The 19,323-nt window shown below is 38.2% G+C and overlaps 1 protein-coding gene across 1 annotated transcript in view; it reads right to left on the bottom strand.

Annotated features, from left to right (window-relative positions):
- Positions 1-11,013, bottom strand: part of LOC127449768 (contactin-associated protein 1-like) — a 31,535-nt gene extending 20,522 nt beyond the window's left edge. Inside the window, exons 1-8 of the mRNA XM_051713306.1 lie at positions 10,813-11,013; positions 4,466-4,567; positions 4,160-4,353; positions 3,409-3,562; positions 2,043-2,246; positions 1,602-1,786; positions 797-949; positions 23-284 (exon numbers count right to left, since the gene is read on the bottom strand). Coding sequence (XP_051569266.1) covers positions 23-284; positions 797-949; positions 1,602-1,786; positions 2,043-2,246; positions 3,409-3,562; positions 4,160-4,353; positions 4,466-4,567; positions 10,813-10,876 — 1,318 coding nt within the window. The 5' untranslated portion in view covers positions 10,877-11,013. The remainder of the gene's footprint in view (positions 1-22; positions 285-796; positions 950-1,601; positions 1,787-2,042; positions 2,247-3,408; positions 3,563-4,159; positions 4,354-4,465; positions 4,568-10,812) is intronic.
- Between the last annotated feature and the right edge of the window lie 8,310 nt (positions 11,014-19,323).

Genomic DNA, 19,323 nt, shown 5'->3' with positions numbered 1-19,323 from the left:
ACACCATGACTGTAAGTCATACCTGCAGCAAAGCGTAATCTCTTGTTCCCAGGTTGCATGAGAGTGACGTTGACCTGTCCTTCACTCAGTCCCAGCTCCAGCGAGCCCAAATCATCTGCAAACCTGGTGAACATCAGCAGCCCTGTGTAGTCCCAGGAGCGGAACTTAAACTTCACCGCCAAACGGTTTTTCCGGAAGAACCCAGGTAGCTGCAGGTAGTTGTTGGGCCCTGCAAAGGTCATGGGCTTCCAGAGAAGGTCACGGCACGTATAATGCATCTTTTTCTGAAGAATGGAAAAGCAAAAAATATTTAAAACATTTGAATATACCTATACAGCGGGCCCCCAAAAAGTGACATCTTATGTGATTATAACACTCTAACTTTTGTCTGACTGATATGGGTTTTTCAATGGCTGATACCTATTTAGAGAGCAGGGTGGCTAACGGCATAATAATACCATGCGGTATACAGTATAACACAATTTAAGGATAGTAAATGAGACATGCACAAAATTGTGGAAATTAAATAAGTACGTATTTTATACAATATTTATCCCACAATTCACTTAAATATTTTTTAACTATTTTAAAGAGAAAAATTTGGAATATCCATAGACATGGCTGTTGGTAGATTTAGAAATTGACAACACAAAGTGGACACTTTTTTTAATCGGTCAGGCAGGCATGTTGTCAATTGATAATCTCAAAATGGCCAGATATTATCAGTCTTGCCAATATACCAATCACAATTATTTACCTATTGCTGATTGGTAGTATTTTAGGAAAACTCACATACCTTTTTAGGAGCAAGTCGAATTTCAGGCTCCTGGTATTTTGTCTTGTAGATGACATTGATTCCATTGATAAAGATGTTCTCCATGCAGCCACGAAAGTTTACCTTACCAGGGAGGTGGGGTACATCTTTCTCAATCACCCCGCCAACATAAATCTAAAGAGGAATTGGACATCGTCAGGATATAAGTAAACATTTAATAACTGCCATAAATAAGGTAATACAAAACGTTTCTTGCTTTTGTATCTGACATACCTAGGGGATCCTAACTTAGCTGACTCTCTTTTGTCAAGTCTTTATGCCTTTGTGTCTGTTCATCACTCCTATCTTTAAAGGAATATTCAGGGATCAATTCAAGTAAAGCTCAATCAATTGCATTTTTTACATAATATTCACTCCTAAAAAAAAATTTGTTTTACTTGCCCCTCCTTTTCTTTAAAAAAAGCTCAAATCTGGATTACAGTGAGGCACTTACAATGGAAGTGAATGGGGCCAATTTTTTAACATTTAAATACTCACTTTTTCAAAAGTATAGCCACAAGTCATAAACTTTGCTTTTTTTTTTTTTAAAGAAAAGGAGGGACGAGTCAAACAATTTTTTGTGGTAATCAACATTATGCCACAAATTCTGTCGATTGAGCTTAACTTGTATTGAACTTTAACTGTGGCATAGATAAAAGATTATTTCCTTGTAAATTTGCATCTTCATTTGTTCAAGACAACTCAGAGTCATATTACATTTATAATGTGTAGGAAAGTATGTGAGAATTGTTTATGTGTTGGATCCACCACCATCAGGTTCTCTCACCTGTTTGTCCAGGTCAAGGTATTGAAACTCTCCATTGAGGATGGTGGTCTCAGTTTGGCTGTCCAGAGTGAAGTTAACCTCTCGGCCATAGCGTCTGATGGTGACATAGTGCCAGTGCTGGGTGTCCAACAGGTTGCCCAGCCTCATTGTAGTCATGCCATTTGTGTTATGAACTGTGCTGCTCCCTTAAGTAGATCAGAAAGACAGTCATGATATACGTTGCCATAAGATTGCCTTGGTTAGTCTAGCACCTAGTGATTTCAGACCTTGATCAATATGCATGACCCCAATTTTATATTCCTCCATTTATATAGTTGGCCATACTTGATTCCAAATCCCTCAAATTTAAAATTTCCTGGACAATGTCTCTCTCCTAAGATTTTGTAATCTCTTTACCTCTGTAAAAGAGTGTGTTGTCTTATCATTATTAGTTATCATTACCCAGGCTGATGTGTACGTATAGCCGTCCAGTCTTCAGCTCTAGCGTGATGGAGTCTCCCTGCAGGCCCTCACTGTGCAGAAGAACGCCATCCTTCTCCAAGGTTTTAAAGTTTAAAGCGTAGTGGTCCTGAAGTGTCCTCATCCGGCCCCGTGGGAATGAGTATGCCACCATATCATCCCCCTCAAACTGCATCACATATGAGTCTGTTAGGGTCAAATGTCAAGAGGATTGTCAAAGATTGTATTGGGAGATTTTATTTGTTCTAAAAAATGTAACATGAAATAGGCAAGCAAACGGATTTCTTTCTAGCCATGCCAAACAGATTAAAAAGGTTTTGTGCTGACTGGCACGTAAAACAGCTGTGGAAAGCTGCTTTGTGAACTATGTGATTGTGATCAATAAGTCGATAAACTTTAATTGAACCAAATGCATTTGAATTCAGCAAGGGAGGTCATGATCAATGTCTCGACAAGTTATCCTTGTTAATACTGTTTTTACCATGCACGAAACAGCATACTGGCAGTACTTATTTACATAGATATTGAATTAAAACATCAATATTTTCAATATATAAATATCAATATATAAAAATTTCCCATAAGCCTTTTTGTGACTTTTGTGGCTCTAGACAGTCTAAATAACTCAAAGTTATTTCACTGTTGCTGTTCAATCATTATGACATCAATATGCAGCCAACCTGGAAGGCTAAATCGCCATGAGTTTCCTCAGGAATTTCCAATGTGTTTTTAGAATAGCGTTCTTTGATTTTATGAGTAACAGTACATTTTGAAGCTGCTATTTTTTTTTTTTTTTTATTTGTTGTTGTTGAGTTTACGTGCTTGTCATCCAGGAAAATCACTGTAGTCCTTATGTAGCAACTTGTTAATTAGCATTTTTTTAAAAAACACAGTGGTTTCAAAATTCACATTTGAGGTAGGAGTGTTTAATTTATTGTAGAACAAAATGTGAAAGTCTTCTAAAATACAGTTCACCATAAGAGAAGTATTAGCGAAAATCGCTATTCTATAAAGCAGAGAAAATAAATTTAATGGAACACAATTTTATTGGTAACCCATGCTAATTCTCTTCTGGATTTTAGGGCTACAAATTGAACAGCTCTATAAGTCACTGTTTTACTCGCTGCACCAGAAAACAAATCATCAGAATGTGTACAATGTAAAAACAGCTAGATTTTGATTAATGCTCAGGTTCGCATCCCAAAGGCCTGGTTAACGTTACAAGGCACTGAAGAGATTTTCACATTAGTTTTTGGCTGCTGATAATATATAAACATTTGCCAGCAGTGACCCAGTCCAGACTTGCGGCCCCAGTCCATAAATGTGCTAAGGTTTCTCAGCTGTTTACCGTAAGCACAGCCATAGACCTCTAGCCGAAGGCCGATCTTGCCTCCGTTGTCAGTGTTCCATCCCATGGGGTAGATGCGCAGATGTTTGGCAGTGAATGCATAATGAAAGACGTTCCTCTTCACCTGGTAGTAATTCCAGTTGCCAGGCAACGTCTGAGAGACAAAAAAATCTGATATTCAAGGACCTATGAATCTGATACACAACTTAACAAATCATAAACCGATAAAAGGTATAAACTTTCTTCACCTAGCAAATCCTACACCATAAGCATACTTATAATAGTTTCTAAATAGTTCAGACACAAAATGCTGATAAACATATGCCTATGAGTGCACAATTTTATACTAAGTATAAGTATAAAATAAGTATAAATAATTAAGTATATAAGTTGCTACATTTCTTGGCAACTGCAAACAGCCTACAGTTGGGCTAATGTACTATTTTCTTTCAGAGGAACAATTTGGGGCAAAATTTATTCTGATTATTACTGTAAATAAATTATAAAGAAACACTACTTTCTGCCACTACAGTCATTTTTCTCTGCTTCGCAATGAGCCTCAGAACATTCCTTGACTGTGATAAAATCACTGTGGCACAGGGCCTCTTGTGGCGTATTGCTTTATTATCTTGACCTGTCCAGAATGACTGCTTTCAACCAAACATTGAGGCTTGATCAGCACAAGTACCAAATCATATCAGTTGTTGGGCACTCCAACCACAACTACATACTGTATACAGTCAATGTTTACCATGTTGCCTCCTTTCATGACATATGGAGTCCACGCATCGAATCGGTCGCCATACAGCAGCGTGTATTTGGTGATCCAGTCATAGGAATTAAAGGTGCCCTGAGTAGCAATAGCCATGATACGATACTTCCTCCCCAAGTCAATCTGCATCCATGGCTGCCTGTCCCGAGGGGACGGAGACCACCCACTACTCCCTACATCATCATACACAAACACATTGTAAACAAAACACATGTTAGTCAAAATCTATGCCAATTGTCCTCTAAGATGTTTGTGACAAGACATTCTTCTGGCATAGTCACTTACCATACAGTTTGGCAAAGTGTGCAGAGTAAAGAAAGTTATATCTAGAGGATGCGTGGAAAGAGGACGCATAGAGAGGAGAGATGAGTGGATCTAAGCATGGCCCTAAACAGAGAGAAAGAAACAGAAAGAAATGTACTTATATTCAGCAGCATTTTTTTCCAGTAGCATTCCATAAAGCAGATAATGAAAATGTCATATGGTTTAGTTTGACACCAAATCACATCTTCATACAAATAAGGAAGCACTGTGAAATGGGGTTGACTGGTAAATTACTATTGATTAATGAGAAAAATACATCCACAAATTGCCTTAAACACATATAATGTATAATAGCTTTAGCTGAAATTACAACTTGTAAAATTATAAATAAGAGAGAGACAGAGAGAGAGAGAGAGAGAGAGAGAGAGAGAGAAGGGTGCACTTTGGTTGTTATAGCTGAAGGTTTTGGGTGTGGAGAGAAGCAAGGAGTCAAGCGCAGAGTTAACTAAGAAAGGCTTTTATTGATAAATAAACAAAACAAATAAACAAAAACAGTCCAGGGCGACAATCTGCAGATGGACTGGGCTGGAGAGAATGCCTCATAGGTAGTGTGGCTCCGTACCACACAACAGGAACAAACAGGATCAGACTGACAGGAAAAAACCTAAACAGGGATAACATAAACAGCGACTGGCATGGGACAGAAAACACAGGGAGGTTAAATAGGGAAGGAAATGAGGAGGGTAATGAGGGAAGGCAGGTGAGGCAAATAAACTGATAACAAGTTAACAAGGGGGGCGAGGTTATCACTCACAACTGAACTGACACGAGTGCACGTGTTCTGCAAAATTCTCACAAGATACACATTAGCTGTAATTGAGGTTGAGGTACGGGTTTAGGAGTCGGGGTTAGGGTTAGGGTTTAGGGGTTAGGTTTAGGTTTAGGGTAAGAGTTGGGTTAGGGGTACGATTTACTGTGTAACAACAAATGTAATTAAATGCTGGTACTTTAAAAGTAGGTACAATGCAACACCACATACTGTATGTACAGTACATTATAAATACATTGAATCAAATGCTTAAGTACACTGTAGTTAAAGACACCTAATATAAAGTGGGTACCAAACAAAACAGGGCTCGACAGACACACTTTGTGTGTGTATATATGTGTGCATGTGTGTGCGTACTTAGCTATAGGTTGGGGACAAAATTATCCCCAGAAGTGAGAGGAAATTTTGGGATGTCAATTTTAAAAAATTTAGCAATGCTGTTTTGTTTTTTTCTTCTCCAAATTGTAAAAAAGTTTTTTTTAGAGCTTGGGTTAGGGTAAGTCTATTATAATTATGATTAGCTTTGTTACAGTTATGTAGCAATACACAAATGTTTTTGCATCTGAGTGGACAGGCAGAACAGAATATAAATCAGGTCCTTTTAGCAAATATTACTGTGGCATTTCATCAGTCCCCTGTTACACAAATCCCTGCTTCATTTAGACCTGGCAACATTTCAGCTTAATCTAAACAGCAGCGTCAGATAAACCCACCTCAATTTCACCCTTTCAACAGAGCTCTAATGAACCCATCTGCCCAAATGGTATCAGCACTCATAGTCCATCCACCGCACCTCACTAACTACAGCAGACACATAAACCAAGAACAGACAGAGGACAGGAAAAGAAAAGAGATCTACAGTATGCAGAGCTATCAAGATGAGATACCAACCAGGAGAACCAGGAGACAATATGTGGCTAGAGGCAAACAGTCCCCCCAATAAGTAGATCGAATGAGAGAAATTAACCACATATAACAACAATCATGTACCCTTCACCCATAGCATTCCTATTGTCCCATTGACATTTATTCATGTAGACGCTTTTATCTAAAGCAACTTACAAGGTAAAAGCAGTACAAAACAAACTGCAACACAAAGTCGCATAGCTGATATAAACAAGTAATTCAAAAGGTTCAAGCTGTGTTTATATTTTATTGGGTAACCTTGAGTATGGAGTATTGAAAGTGCTTATTTAGATATTAAAATGCTAACAGAACAGCTATGTCTTCAGATGTTTTCTGAAGATCGTGAGGGATTAGACTGATCGTAAATAGTTTGAATGGTCATTCCATCTTTGAGGGACAGTGATCTCGCAACATGATCACACGGGAAATCAACATGCGAATGTTCATGTTCCTGTGCCCTATTCTGCCAAATTACTAAAAAAAACGCCACCCCCCATCTCCTGAATTACTGACTAGCAGCATTCTTCATCAGACATTTTTGCATTATTCAAACGTGTTCACCTTTCCCCTGTGACCCTAGCGTATTGCACAAGCAATTTCTAAATCACAGGTTCTGGCCCCATGGAAACAAGAAAGCAATCACAGTCACAGTTGTGAACACAATTTGGAGGATGCATTTTTGCTCTAAAGCTAACACATTTTTACTGCACTTATAGTATGGTTTGGTTTAGGATTTGGGTTAGGGCGTATGGTGAATAAATGTGCATTCCTGTTGACTTCATTACATAATTTACAACTAAAAAACAACTTTTCATCCAGAATCTGGTCAACAACACTTCCAGTTTTGGCCACTGGGGGCAGTGGTTCGAATTTTGGTAAGCACAGATTGATTTCAGTAGCAGAACTTTCGAACTACTGTCAACAAATTCGGAGTCTGGATCTCAAAGGTTCAAGATAATGACATTGTGCCCCACAACATTCAATCAGTTCAATCACAGACTCTTTTACAAAGAAGGTTTTAGTTTTTGTGCACTTTGCATTTCTTACATGACTGTACTCTGGGAAAAACTTGCTGAAAAAAGTCCCCAGAAGCTTGCTAAATCTGACAAAATTACTTTTGGTGTATCCTTGAAGGAAAAGGTGTCTTTTATATTCTAAAAATGTGAGTTGTCTTTACTTTTTCTTTTAATGGTAGGGTGTGGGTGGGTGTAATTATAGTTTATAGTAATGATAAATAGCTACATATTAAAAACAATAGAAGTCTATGGTATGATCCCATTTAGATAGTTAAGTAAATGTGTTTCTCAAGGTGGTTTTATCATATCCTGTAGCAAATGCAAAGAGACAGCAGGGGTAACACTGAGTGAGACAGACAGAGAGACAGAAAGAGGAAAGATTGTGTGTGTGCGTGTGTGTGCGTGCTGTTGATTCACCACATTGTAAAATCCATGATAGCTTTGTATTGGTAAGTTAGATTGCAAGATATCTGTAGCATTTGGACATTGATATAACAATCACAACATTAGATTCTGATTTCTAAATACTATTTTTCAAATTGACAAATTTTAGTCTTTACTCATCACAACTTAACATGTTATGCTAAATTTTATCATATACAACACAGATCAACACATTTTTATGATACATGATAAAACATGATACAACATCTATGAAACTTCCTCCTAACATTTTTCACTATTCAAAACAGAATAAGACTTATTTTCCAGCCTCTAATATTAGCCTGGACTCTAAATACTCCCGGAAGCATTAGCACACATGCTTTTATTTATTCAGATATAGGCTGATAAATGAATCGATTGAATGTGACCCAGTCTCATCTCTCTCTCTCTCTCTCTCTCTCTCTCTCTCTCTCTCTCTCTCTCTCTCTCTCTCTCTCTCTCTCTCTTTTAAATAAGGTGCAGGGGTTATTGTCTGTGACTGTGCTCTAAATTGAAGTTTGCAGCATCCTCTTCACTAGATATGAGATCATTGATTTCCACCCTGTGCTACTCTTTTCCCCAGCAGCTAAGCAGAGCAGCGAGAAGCATTAGAGTTATTAAAGCACTCAGAGCAGAAGTGCTGCAGGGTAAGCTGAGGAAATGCGATAACACTCAGAGAGACACATACAGAGACACACACTCATGCAAATCTCATGGCATCTAAAGACAAAGCTGCAAAATGCTTAAACCACACTTTCCTGTCTATGCATTTTGATAGCTTAAATGAGAAAAATGTCATCTTTTGAGTGAATCTAATGAAACCTGCTGTAAAAAATATTGTAACAGTAATGAGAATCACCATTGAGAATAATGAGAGTTACAGAAGAAAAAGCATTAAGGGGAAATAATGCTTTCATTGTGCTGTATTTTAATGAAAATTAAATTACACAAAATATTATATTTTATTTAATTTGATTTTGGGGTGAAAAGTGACCTGGTCGTGTTTCTGTGACATCTGTGTTCACGTAGTGCTGTTTCCATCTGCAATTTTCAAACTCCTTTTTGCTTCCATATGATGCTCTCTAGCTCTGTATCTCTTTCTCTCTCTCCAATACCCTTTACAGCTCACTACTCAAAGGGTAAGGATGATGGTGACAAATGTGACGGAGCATCTTGAACGCTGCTCTCTCTCTCTCTCTCTCTCTCTCTCTCACTCTCTCCCTCTATCTCTAACTCATGTGTTGTATTACAAGCACTCCCCCAGTCACTGCAGGCTGACGCAGCACTTCTGCTATAGGAGAAGTGAGAGCGTATCACATGAGTTATCTCTCATCACTGGGAGGAGACGGCATTACACATGGGTCGAGCTAAACTGCTGGTTTGGATCACACTTTTTGGGCTGGTTAAGAGCATGTTGACTATCATACAGGTAGGAAGGCTTTGGTTAGCATTTTTATCATGGTCAGCTGCAAACGTAGGGGGGTGGGGGGGGGTGCACGTTGGTATGAATTATTCAGAACAGGGCTGGCAACACAGTTAGCGGCTGTCTTTGAATAAAAGCAAAAAAGATAAACTCCAAAGGGATTATGAATATCAAAATCCAAATTCTCTGAGTCAATCCAAGAAAGTCACCCCCTTGTCACACACTAAAAATAACATCCTCTCCCTGAATCTTTCACACATTTTTGCATGGGATCATTTCTATAGCACCAAACGCCACCATTTGAACTCTATTCAACAAACACACACACACACACACAGATGGGACATATTTCAGGAAGGACATATTAGATACTGATAAAGAGTATATTGTAAAATAATTTCCCTGTAATGAGAGAGCATCCATTTTCAGTCTGGACAATTTCCACTCCCTCCCTCCCTCCCTACCAAAGATTTATGCCAGTGAATCTGCAGCAAGAGTGCAGTGTTAATGCTGTTTCATCTCCCTGCTCAGTGCTGCTTCAATTATCTCCTTAAGACAATACGTCATTTTGAAGTACTCATTCTTGTCAAATAATTTGTAGTGAGGTGGGAGGCAAGCAAAGCCCCACTTTTGGGATTTCAGAACACCTTATTGTTTCAAAATGTGCTGTTATAGTTTCAACACAATATGCGACACAATTCCTATTAGCATGCAATAGATTGCACTCTCATTCACACAAGACCTCGGCATCAAACACTATCCAGAGATGACAAGGGCTTACATTAATAATTCAAAATGGCTAAATTAAACTTTAGCTAAAGTCACTTTGATCAAGCTGGTTAAGTCACAGTCCACAAACCCACAACCTGACACAGTAAAACCGTGTATTACAAGATTGAAGACACAATACACCCCCATTCTAAAGGCTCACGTGATGACAAAACCATCAGTGTTAATTATGGAATGCGTGCACACACTAACAGATACATTATTAGACCAAGACCAATTTTATATCATGGTTTAGCAATTGCAAGTATCCTATTTAAAGCAGACTTTGTTGAGAGTAAAATATTGCAAACATTCCTGGAACCATAAATTAAATACAAAAATGAGTGTTTAGTTATTTATTAAATTAGAATGCTTCTCTTTTTATTTATATTGGGATTCAAATGCTGTTTTAAGGTAACCTAGGTGTGAATTCGCATGCAGTATTTCTACGTCATTTGAATTTAGGAGTTCGTAGATAGTTAATGCGTCCACCCTCTAGGCATAGGGTTGGTCCCACAACTTCATGGAATTACATCAAAATACACAGGAAACCGCTGCTAAATGTTTAAATAAATTATTTTAACAGTCTAAGTGAAACCCGCGTGTCCTTTGCGCGTGTCCCCTGCGCCACGATACGCACTTTGCCATGCAGAAACTTGCCCAAGTGAGCGCGCGGAAGCACTGCAATGCAGAAAGAGTCCGGCAGACTCAGGCAGAGCCGCGAGCCAGGACTCAGGACAACATCAATGCTTTAATTTCACCACAAAAAAACCCTCTAGACCACACACAAACGGAACAAAAAAAAAAAAAAAGAAAATTCTATATCAGTTTTACATTCTATTTCCTCGCTGATGCAGTAAGCTACATTAAATGCTCACAAATGGTCATTTAGGCCAAACATTAATATTTTAGAAACATTTTGTTCTTGCTTTAATCATGCAAATGCCCTGCTTTGGACAAATAAGACATATGTAGTGCATTTTGCACCAGCAGTTTGACTTACGTGAGGAGCAATGCTGAAAAGCGAGAAAGAGTAAGAGGCACGGGCCAAGAATTTTGATGCCCATTCTTTCCGGTAGACAGCCCCCGCTTAGGTGAGTAAATCAGATGTTATCCTCTCCGCGTAACCGGACAGTCCAGCATCGTTCAGCCGTCCTTTCGGCCAACTTTAACTCGCGCGGCTTCAACTCTCCCGGCCGGGATGGCGACGGGCTCGCTCGCTTGAGCCGGGCGCGCGCGCAAGACATTGGTGCTGATGCTGCTCTTTGACGGGAGCGCGCATACTTTCATTAAGCCAAATGCACTGAAAAACTTGATAAAAGTTTTGACCATTTGGTCGTAATAAACACATAAACACTGTGTTAAATGATACAGAGAGAAAGCGGAGTTGTTGCATGGTTTGGGTGTACAGTGGACAGCCACGATTTTAGTGTCCGGGTTTGCGGTGAGGGAGGGGGCGCAAGATGAGAAGAGGAAAAAAAACCTTTTGGATTCAAGCAACAGTACGACCTTGCTCATTACTCATGACTGCAGCGAATATGTAGTTTCAGCGTTATACACTTCTTCTGTTGTCATGTGAGAAGGATGATTGTACAGTCCGGTTGCACTATTCCAGTGCAGGAAATTAACCTCATCATGCCGTCACAAAATTCCCATCAAGTCCGCATTCCCGGTGCCTCCCTTCCTCTTATTACTACAATCAATCAAAGTCGCGCTGCTTACAATCAGATTGTGTTTGTTTGGGTCGGTGCAAGGTTGGGGGAAAAACAGGCTTTGTGTTGAAAGAGGCGGTCTGTCCATGATTCTGTGATCTAAAAAGGCTTTGGGATTAAGAAGTAGGTTTGTAGGGCATCAGCAGGGTGGAAGATGCGGCATGCACAGGGACAGAGTGGGATTTACAGCGTTTCTAATCAAATCAGATTGGAGTTTTATCACACTCCCTCCTACTTACAATTATCCTACACACTATGCTTCAATATTACTCATTCAAGAATATGAATATGCATGAGGGTGAATGTTTAAAAAAAAAATTCATAAATGATTGCCCCCTATAAAATCATTCTGCGTGCATTTACTTTCTCAAACTCGTAAGGAATCGGCTCTGTGTTTATGCTGTAGTGTCTGCTGTTTTCTGTAGGCAGGACAAAGGTAAAGAACACACTAGTGTAATGGTAGCCAACTGGTACGTAATAGTTGTGCAGTATGTGGAAACCTCACTACCCTGGCGTCAAGAGAAGAACTAGTGACTGATGCTAATGGCTGTAGCCGTTACCTTCATCTTTAACCTCTCATGCTGGCTGACACCGGTTCGAATCCCGTTCAGAGTGGAGCAAGCAGGACTTGTTACACTAGTAAGCCATCATTTATTTTTATTAACAGGAAATACAAAGAGATTCAGTATAGGATTAAGCGATGAAAGCTGTGCAATCCTCAATTGATTTCTTTTCCTGTAATTTTCCCTCTACTCCTCTCTCAAAAATCTGTCTTCATAATCCTAACCCCATCACCCCATCCCTTAATGAAGACCATCTAAGCACCATCTGTTTCAAGTTACCAGTGTGACACAATTTAATAAATAAGTTTCAGAATGAGGGCCTCAGTTCCCACAAGCTTTTTTTTTTTTTAGATATGCAATGAACCCACACTATACTATAATCACAAATAATAATAAATAAATAAATAAATAAATAAAAAATAAAAACACACAAACACACACACACACGCACACACACATATAATGTATAATCACAAATTTTCTTAACACATGAATATTTATAAGATTTGTACTCTCAAAAGTGCTGCTGCGGTTTAAGTGATGCTTTATTATAGTATTAGTATATTGTATACTGTACATTCAAGGTTATATAATTAAGCTTTTTACTGACCAAAAGGTGCAATCACATGATCTATGATTTGGTAGTAAATATATATGCTATCTTTAAACTATACCTTGTGTTCAGTCTGTGTATTGCTTTAGTCATAACTATGTTTTTTCGCTTTGCCTGTTACTGAGTTGTATAACCTGTATCCTGGACCTCTGAACAAGCATCTAATGCACTCTATAGAATTGATCAGTCATCAGATTTCTCTTTTACTTAACAAAATGAGCCAGCAGTCAAATCTGTAGCTGTAATCACACACAACAGGCTACATTATGTCACATTAAGCCTAGCATATAAACCTTTAATGAACAATATATGTTCTGCCTGGATGTAGGCCTTAATTTGTGTCTGTGTATCACGAGTAAAGACGAGCACTATAGCATAAACTGATCAAATGCCTCATATGACCACTAGATGGCACACATAAGTCATAACATGAAGTTTGCAGTGAAATGAATGCCAGAGAGCAATGGTTAACCACATAAGATATCTAAGACACAGGTCATATATTTGGGATTTGCCATTACAGTCACTTCTCCTCTCTGTTTCAGTAGGTGACCTCTCTATAAAGAGGAAATAATGTATTTGTATATGACTCAGTGACGAATTGAGCATTGTGAGGGAAGTTTCACATTGATACACAGCTGTTTGGTTTGCTTTAGTCTCAAGGTAGTCATTTGTCTGGTTTAAGCTTGGTTCTGGTTCAGTTCTTAGGTTCAGATTTTGAAAGCCAGGCTGGATAACATTTGGCTGAAAAGTGAAACCACTGAACTCACTGTGATTGAGCAAAGTGTGAGGCTTTTGATCAGGTTACAGAATCACACAAATAGGGAGACATTAGGAAGTTACACAATCTAATCTAAATGTTTACACTTCCCTGTACACTCCAAATCCTCCCCCCTTTATCAAGTGTTTGGATTACTTCCAACCTAACTCTTTTATTTGATGTCACTTGCATTTCTTATGGAAGTGTCTCTATTGCTCTTAAACACATTCTATTCTATTCTATTCTAATCTATTCTATTCTATTTAACATGATGTTTTTAAATTTTTTAGTTCTGATCACTTCCCTATGTGTATCAGACTCTGATCACTTCCCTATGTGTATCAGACTATCTATGTAGTACGTACTTATGTATATGTGTGTGTAGTTGTGTGGCTGTTCTGTGTATGAATTTTCCCTATGGGTATTTGCATTTCTGTCTCACCATTTACCCCATTGGTTATCCCAGAATCATTCTCTAAACATTTTCAAAATAGTTTAGCTGATGTGGCCTTGTCTGTTAAAGTTAAGACAAATCAGGTAAAAACTTGCATTATCTGACCATTGCGACTAAACATAAATAAAGTATTTGAAACCACATTGTCCATTTTGGTTTATATTTAGTGATGAATCTGTAGATACTGTAAGTCAACAATGTTAAGAGGAATCCAAGCTTTGTTCTGGCTTGAATTCCATTGGCCATAAACATCTAAATCACCAGAGTTTGTGTGCGTGTGTGTGTGGGGGGGTGGGGGGGGGTATCGTCGGACGGGGGGATGGTGGTTGTTGGTGTAGAAAGACTAGCTAAATTGTGACCAAGACAAAAAATGACCAAAACTGCAATTGCGAGTGGGGTGGCCAATGGGGTGGCCGTGGCCACCTTGGACTGAAGCCTGGCCACCCCATTGGCCACCCCCTAGCTCCACCCCTGGGGAAACCTACAGCCTCTCTGTGGCTCATCATCCACTGACAGGACAGCTGCTACAACAAGATGGTTGCAGTGAAGTTTATTGGGCAAATAAACAAATAAATTCCCTGACTGCAAGCATTGGCCACCAGCCTGACACCATCCACCATGAAGCTTCCTTGTAGTATCAGAAAATAAAAATAAAATGTCCATCTAAAAGAGAAAAGTACCAACTACTTCCTCTAGAAACTATGAATTTCCTTTAAAAGTTAAACTTTACAGTAACTTTAAAGGCTAATTTTATACAAACAGGCTTCTTTTCATGTTCAGGTCAAACGCCACCACTATATCCATCTAACGCATAAAAAACATACTATTGTTTACTGTTAGTTCAGAACGCATTCACTAATATCAATGTGTACAACTTTTAATGTTACAGAAATGAACATGATCAAGATCAATAAATGCTGTAAACACATTGTTCATTGTTAGTTCTTGTTAACTATTACGTTACCTAATGTTAACATACAACCTTAGTGTAAAGTGTTTTTAAACAATGTGTTATTCTGACAAGCCAGCTTTGGTCACTCTAGACATCGAGAAGGTTAGCATGCTAGCCTGCTAGCTCTGCCAGCAAGCGTTTCAATAGCAGTCGCTTTTGTGTGCAAGCAGTGTAAGCAAGTATTGTATTTTACAGAGCCCAGACTAGTCCTGTCATCACGTTCCAATTTACAGTTTTAAATAACCATGACTGCAGCTCAGCTCAGAGGCTAGAATAGTGTTTGCCTTATCAGGGTGTCAGTGGTCATCAACCAACTCCTTTCAAATGAAATTAGCACCCATCCATTTTCTATATGATTTCATGTGCTCTCACAAGTAGAACGCAGTAGAACAGTATTCATGAATTAGTCTACATGCGGGGAAAATTTGCACACATTTGCACATGCATCGGGAAGCATGCAAAATGCTATCTTCACACTTGCAGGCATACAGAGGTACACAAGCACACAAGTTGACTGAAATTGAAACACAATCCTAGTAACTGCTGCCAAGTATGATAGTCAGCACAGTGCTGTCGATATCAAACAAACACAAACGCAAATAAACGATTGACAAATCATGTGTGGCCTGTCTGACATTTAGGAGGTGAAATTGTGTGCGTGTGTGTGTGTGTATAGTCTATATGTTACTGTGAGGATGGATGGGGATATATATGTGTGTCAGCAGTGAAAAGAAATGTATTTGTACATGTCACTGTCTATATGCATGGACATTGGGTTTATGGGGTAAGTGTGTATATGATGGATGTGGTGTGACCTGCTGAGTAAATATTTGAAATAAAAGGGTCTGAGCTTCAATCAACAATTCACAGCCAATACTGCTCTGAATTCATTCCAGGTGCTTAAGGCTTTGTAAAACCTTCAATATGAAAAATGGACTGATTTTGGGTGTGTGTGTGATTGTCTGTGTATGCTTGAAGCTTTACTGAACTGCCCTAGTGTAAATGCGGACGCCACACTTTGACCCAGAATTTATTTTCTTTGCTATTCTGTCTGTAGGCCTATCTTAGCAAAAGATAAGATATTCATATAGGTGTAGTATGCAGATTATGTCTGCTTTAGTGTGTATATCAAGAGTGTATACATAGCTATACGTATAAACCAGGGTTGCAAATTTAAGGGGAGCTCTGGGCAAAATGTCCACCAACAAAATGTGGGGGCAAAAATGACCTCGTATTGAATTCTTCTGTTTTTATTTGTAACATCTTATATAGTTCTTAATATTCTATTATAGTCCTAGTTATACATATTATGACATAAAATATGAATTAATCTTGATTTAAGAGGTAAGATGTGATAAATCCTCAATCTTGTGAATTTTAATGAATGGATCAATTAAATTGAAGCATTAGACACAGTTTTAATATATAATAGTTTATATATGAACATGTTAGTATATGATTTATTTATTTATTTATTTATTTATTTGTCTGAACGTGTGTCGAGTTTGTGTTTAGCTATACCGTATGAACACGGGTATTCTGTAGTGTTAGATATTAACTTTTCCATTATTAGGGCAATATTTACCCCCCTGGATTTGATTTTCAGCTCATTTTTGACCTTTATTGGTGGATATATTTTATAATCATATACATTTTTTTTAGATATTTCAATGTATTAACATACATTCTTTATCTGAATAATTATATCTAATGTTACAAATAAAACACACAAAAAAAGTTAATATAGGGGCATTTTATGCACCCACATGTTAATTTCAGGTGCATGTTTGTCACTTTTGGTGGCATTTTTGCCCCGTGCTCCCATTACTTTCTGATCCTGGTATACTGTGTATATTATGTGTGCTTAAATGTGTGCATAGCTATCTGTATGAACATAGGTGTATACTGATAGATTTTTCCTATTTTTGTCTGTGTATCAAGAGTGTATTCATAACTATACATATGAACAAGTACGTACATGATTATATGTCTGTTTGAGTTTATCAAGTGTTTTAGTTTTAGTGTAACAAGAATGTGCATAGCTATACATATGCACATCTATGCACATAGATTAAATGTCTAATTCAGTGTGTGCATTAGCTGTTCTGTCTGTATCTTTATGAAAAAGTGTGTATTTGTAGATTACCAGTTTGTTTTAGTATGCATATGTCTCCTTGTTTGCGTGTCTGAGCAGCCAGTGGCTGAGCAGCAAGTGAATGTCTTTCATTAACAGTCGTAAGTGCTCAGAGTTTTGACCACAATAGCTTGTAAATTCAACATGCTAACAATTCCGTTATACTGAAATAGGTTTCATTAACCCATATTTTTTCATTTGTGTGTGTATATGTGAAATTGCAGGTTTCTTTGACTATTCACTGTAACTTCCACCCTATCCTAAAGCAAAGTTAGGGATGGTTTTACTGAGTCCTTCTGCACAAGAAATCACTGCACAATCATGGCAGCTATAGGAGATCTAGGAACACAAACACAACACACAGAGATATGCAATATTTCCACAGAGACATAGAGAGCAAAGGGCCAAACCTTCAACACCCTTTTACCTTAGATGTGCCAACATTTTTGTCTTTTATGCTTTTGCTTGCCCTTACAGCCCATGGATTGACTACTGACATGGTTCAATACTCTGAGTCACACATGTATAAACACACACATGCACAGAAGTTCAGGGATTTTGGCAGCTCTTTACGAGTTCTGAGTACTTTCACACAGTCTGAAGGCTATAAATAGAGCAAGGCCTCTGGATGACTGCCCACCCTTCCTTAACTCTTAATAACCAGTGGTTTTACCCTACAGTTATGGGCCCTGCACTTCTGCTCACACGCAAACCTGTAAGAAAGCCTCTTTTGTGAAAGGTTATGCCATGAACATGACTGTAAATGTAAGCACACACACCTAAATATGCTACATTTTGGATGCTGTCAGAAACTTTAGTTGGGAAATTTTCAGTTTCACTTTTCAGTTTCAGTGGCCCTAAAGGGTATTTTAATACATTTAAAAAAACACATGTCCTTGCACTGGAACACATGTCCTTGCAACATTTCAAAGCAAGTGTTATGTTAAGCACACTTTTCATGCAAAACATTTCACAAAAATAAATTAGCATTTTTTTATAAAAGAGATGTTATTTGATATCAATTACAAGATGATGCTGACCAACAAGCTAGTTTTTTGGAAAAATCAAAACTAACTTTTAAGTATTTTCACTCCACAAACTTTATGAACATGCAAACAAGAAGTATACAAGAGGACATGATGAAAAATATATTGTGTGTCAGACATTCCCTACATTTCACCTGACTTAGATAGCTAGCATCTGAAAGACTGTTCATGCCATAATATTTGACATGTGTAGTCTACATGTTACCATGACTTTTGACTGACTGGAACCAGAGACCATTTGAGCAAGACAGAGCACTTGTATTAAAATGAATGGGAGAAACTGGAACACCCAATATGGCAAATGTAGCAGCAGAAGTCTTACAGGTAATTACCTTTTAGATACACACACACACCTGTCAGTCAACACGAGAATGTGCATGCGCATTAGCTGGACTACCCTTTTTTTGTGTGATCTGGGCTAAATAAGCACAATTTCTCATACCATTGTTGTCAGATTTTACTGTTGATTTTAAATATGTTTTTTGATCATAATAAGATGTTTTGGAAATTTTAGTCTTTCGCCATTCAAGTAGATGGGAGCTGTACTTTCATGCCACTTGTATACATAAAAAGTAGCTACTCCAGAGCTTTCCAAAGATGGCTGCCGAGTGGATTGAATTGCCTTGAAAAGGACTTCACTGAAACGCATTGGGGTCGGAAATTTCATCTTGAGTATTCTCACCTCCAACTTTATCTGGAAAGCAGCATAAAAATGTCTTTGACCCAGTTGGCTAAAAAACATTGCATAAATGGCTCAGAAAAGTGCAGTTAGTTCTGTGAAACGGTCTAGCATCATTTGTTTGCAGATGTCACTTGCTTTGCTATTTCGGAATCAAGTATTTATATTATAAATGCAATAACATTTATACATTTTTAAGTGTGAATTAAGTTTCCAAATACCTTTTGGGGGCACTGTATATCCAACATAGTTAGCAAAAGCATTAGTAATAAAAAACGAGGATCCAGTTAGGTAAAAAAAGGAGAGAAGAGGAGAGGAGAGGCAAGCGATCCAGCTAGGCTTATCTTTCTCCCTCTTTAATGTGCACATACCGTGCAGTATGAGTGCGTCTGGATGCTGGTTTTCTCTCACTGCTTGTTTTGCTTTGGCACTGTTTTGTCTTATTCCTTCCCTGCTCCATCCAACCCCATATGTATATGTGTGTCTGTGTTTGTGTATGCATTCACAGATCTGTCTGTTTCTTCCTGGTTATTGTTGTACGGCTCTGATGCGAGACATTGATAAGGCCTGCTTTTGTTTATGTCCTCCTTTCTCCCTTTAA

The sequence above is a fragment of the Myxocyprinus asiaticus genome, chromosome 13 (genome assembly GCF_019703515.2).
Source record: "Myxocyprinus asiaticus isolate MX2 ecotype Aquarium Trade chromosome 13, UBuf_Myxa_2, whole genome shotgun sequence".
In the NCBI taxonomy this organism is placed as follows: Eukaryota; Metazoa; Chordata; class Actinopteri; order Cypriniformes; family Catostomidae; genus Myxocyprinus; species Myxocyprinus asiaticus.
The sequence above is the reverse complement of the archived record's forward strand: the minus strand, read 5'-3'. Positions and strand labels throughout refer to the sequence as shown.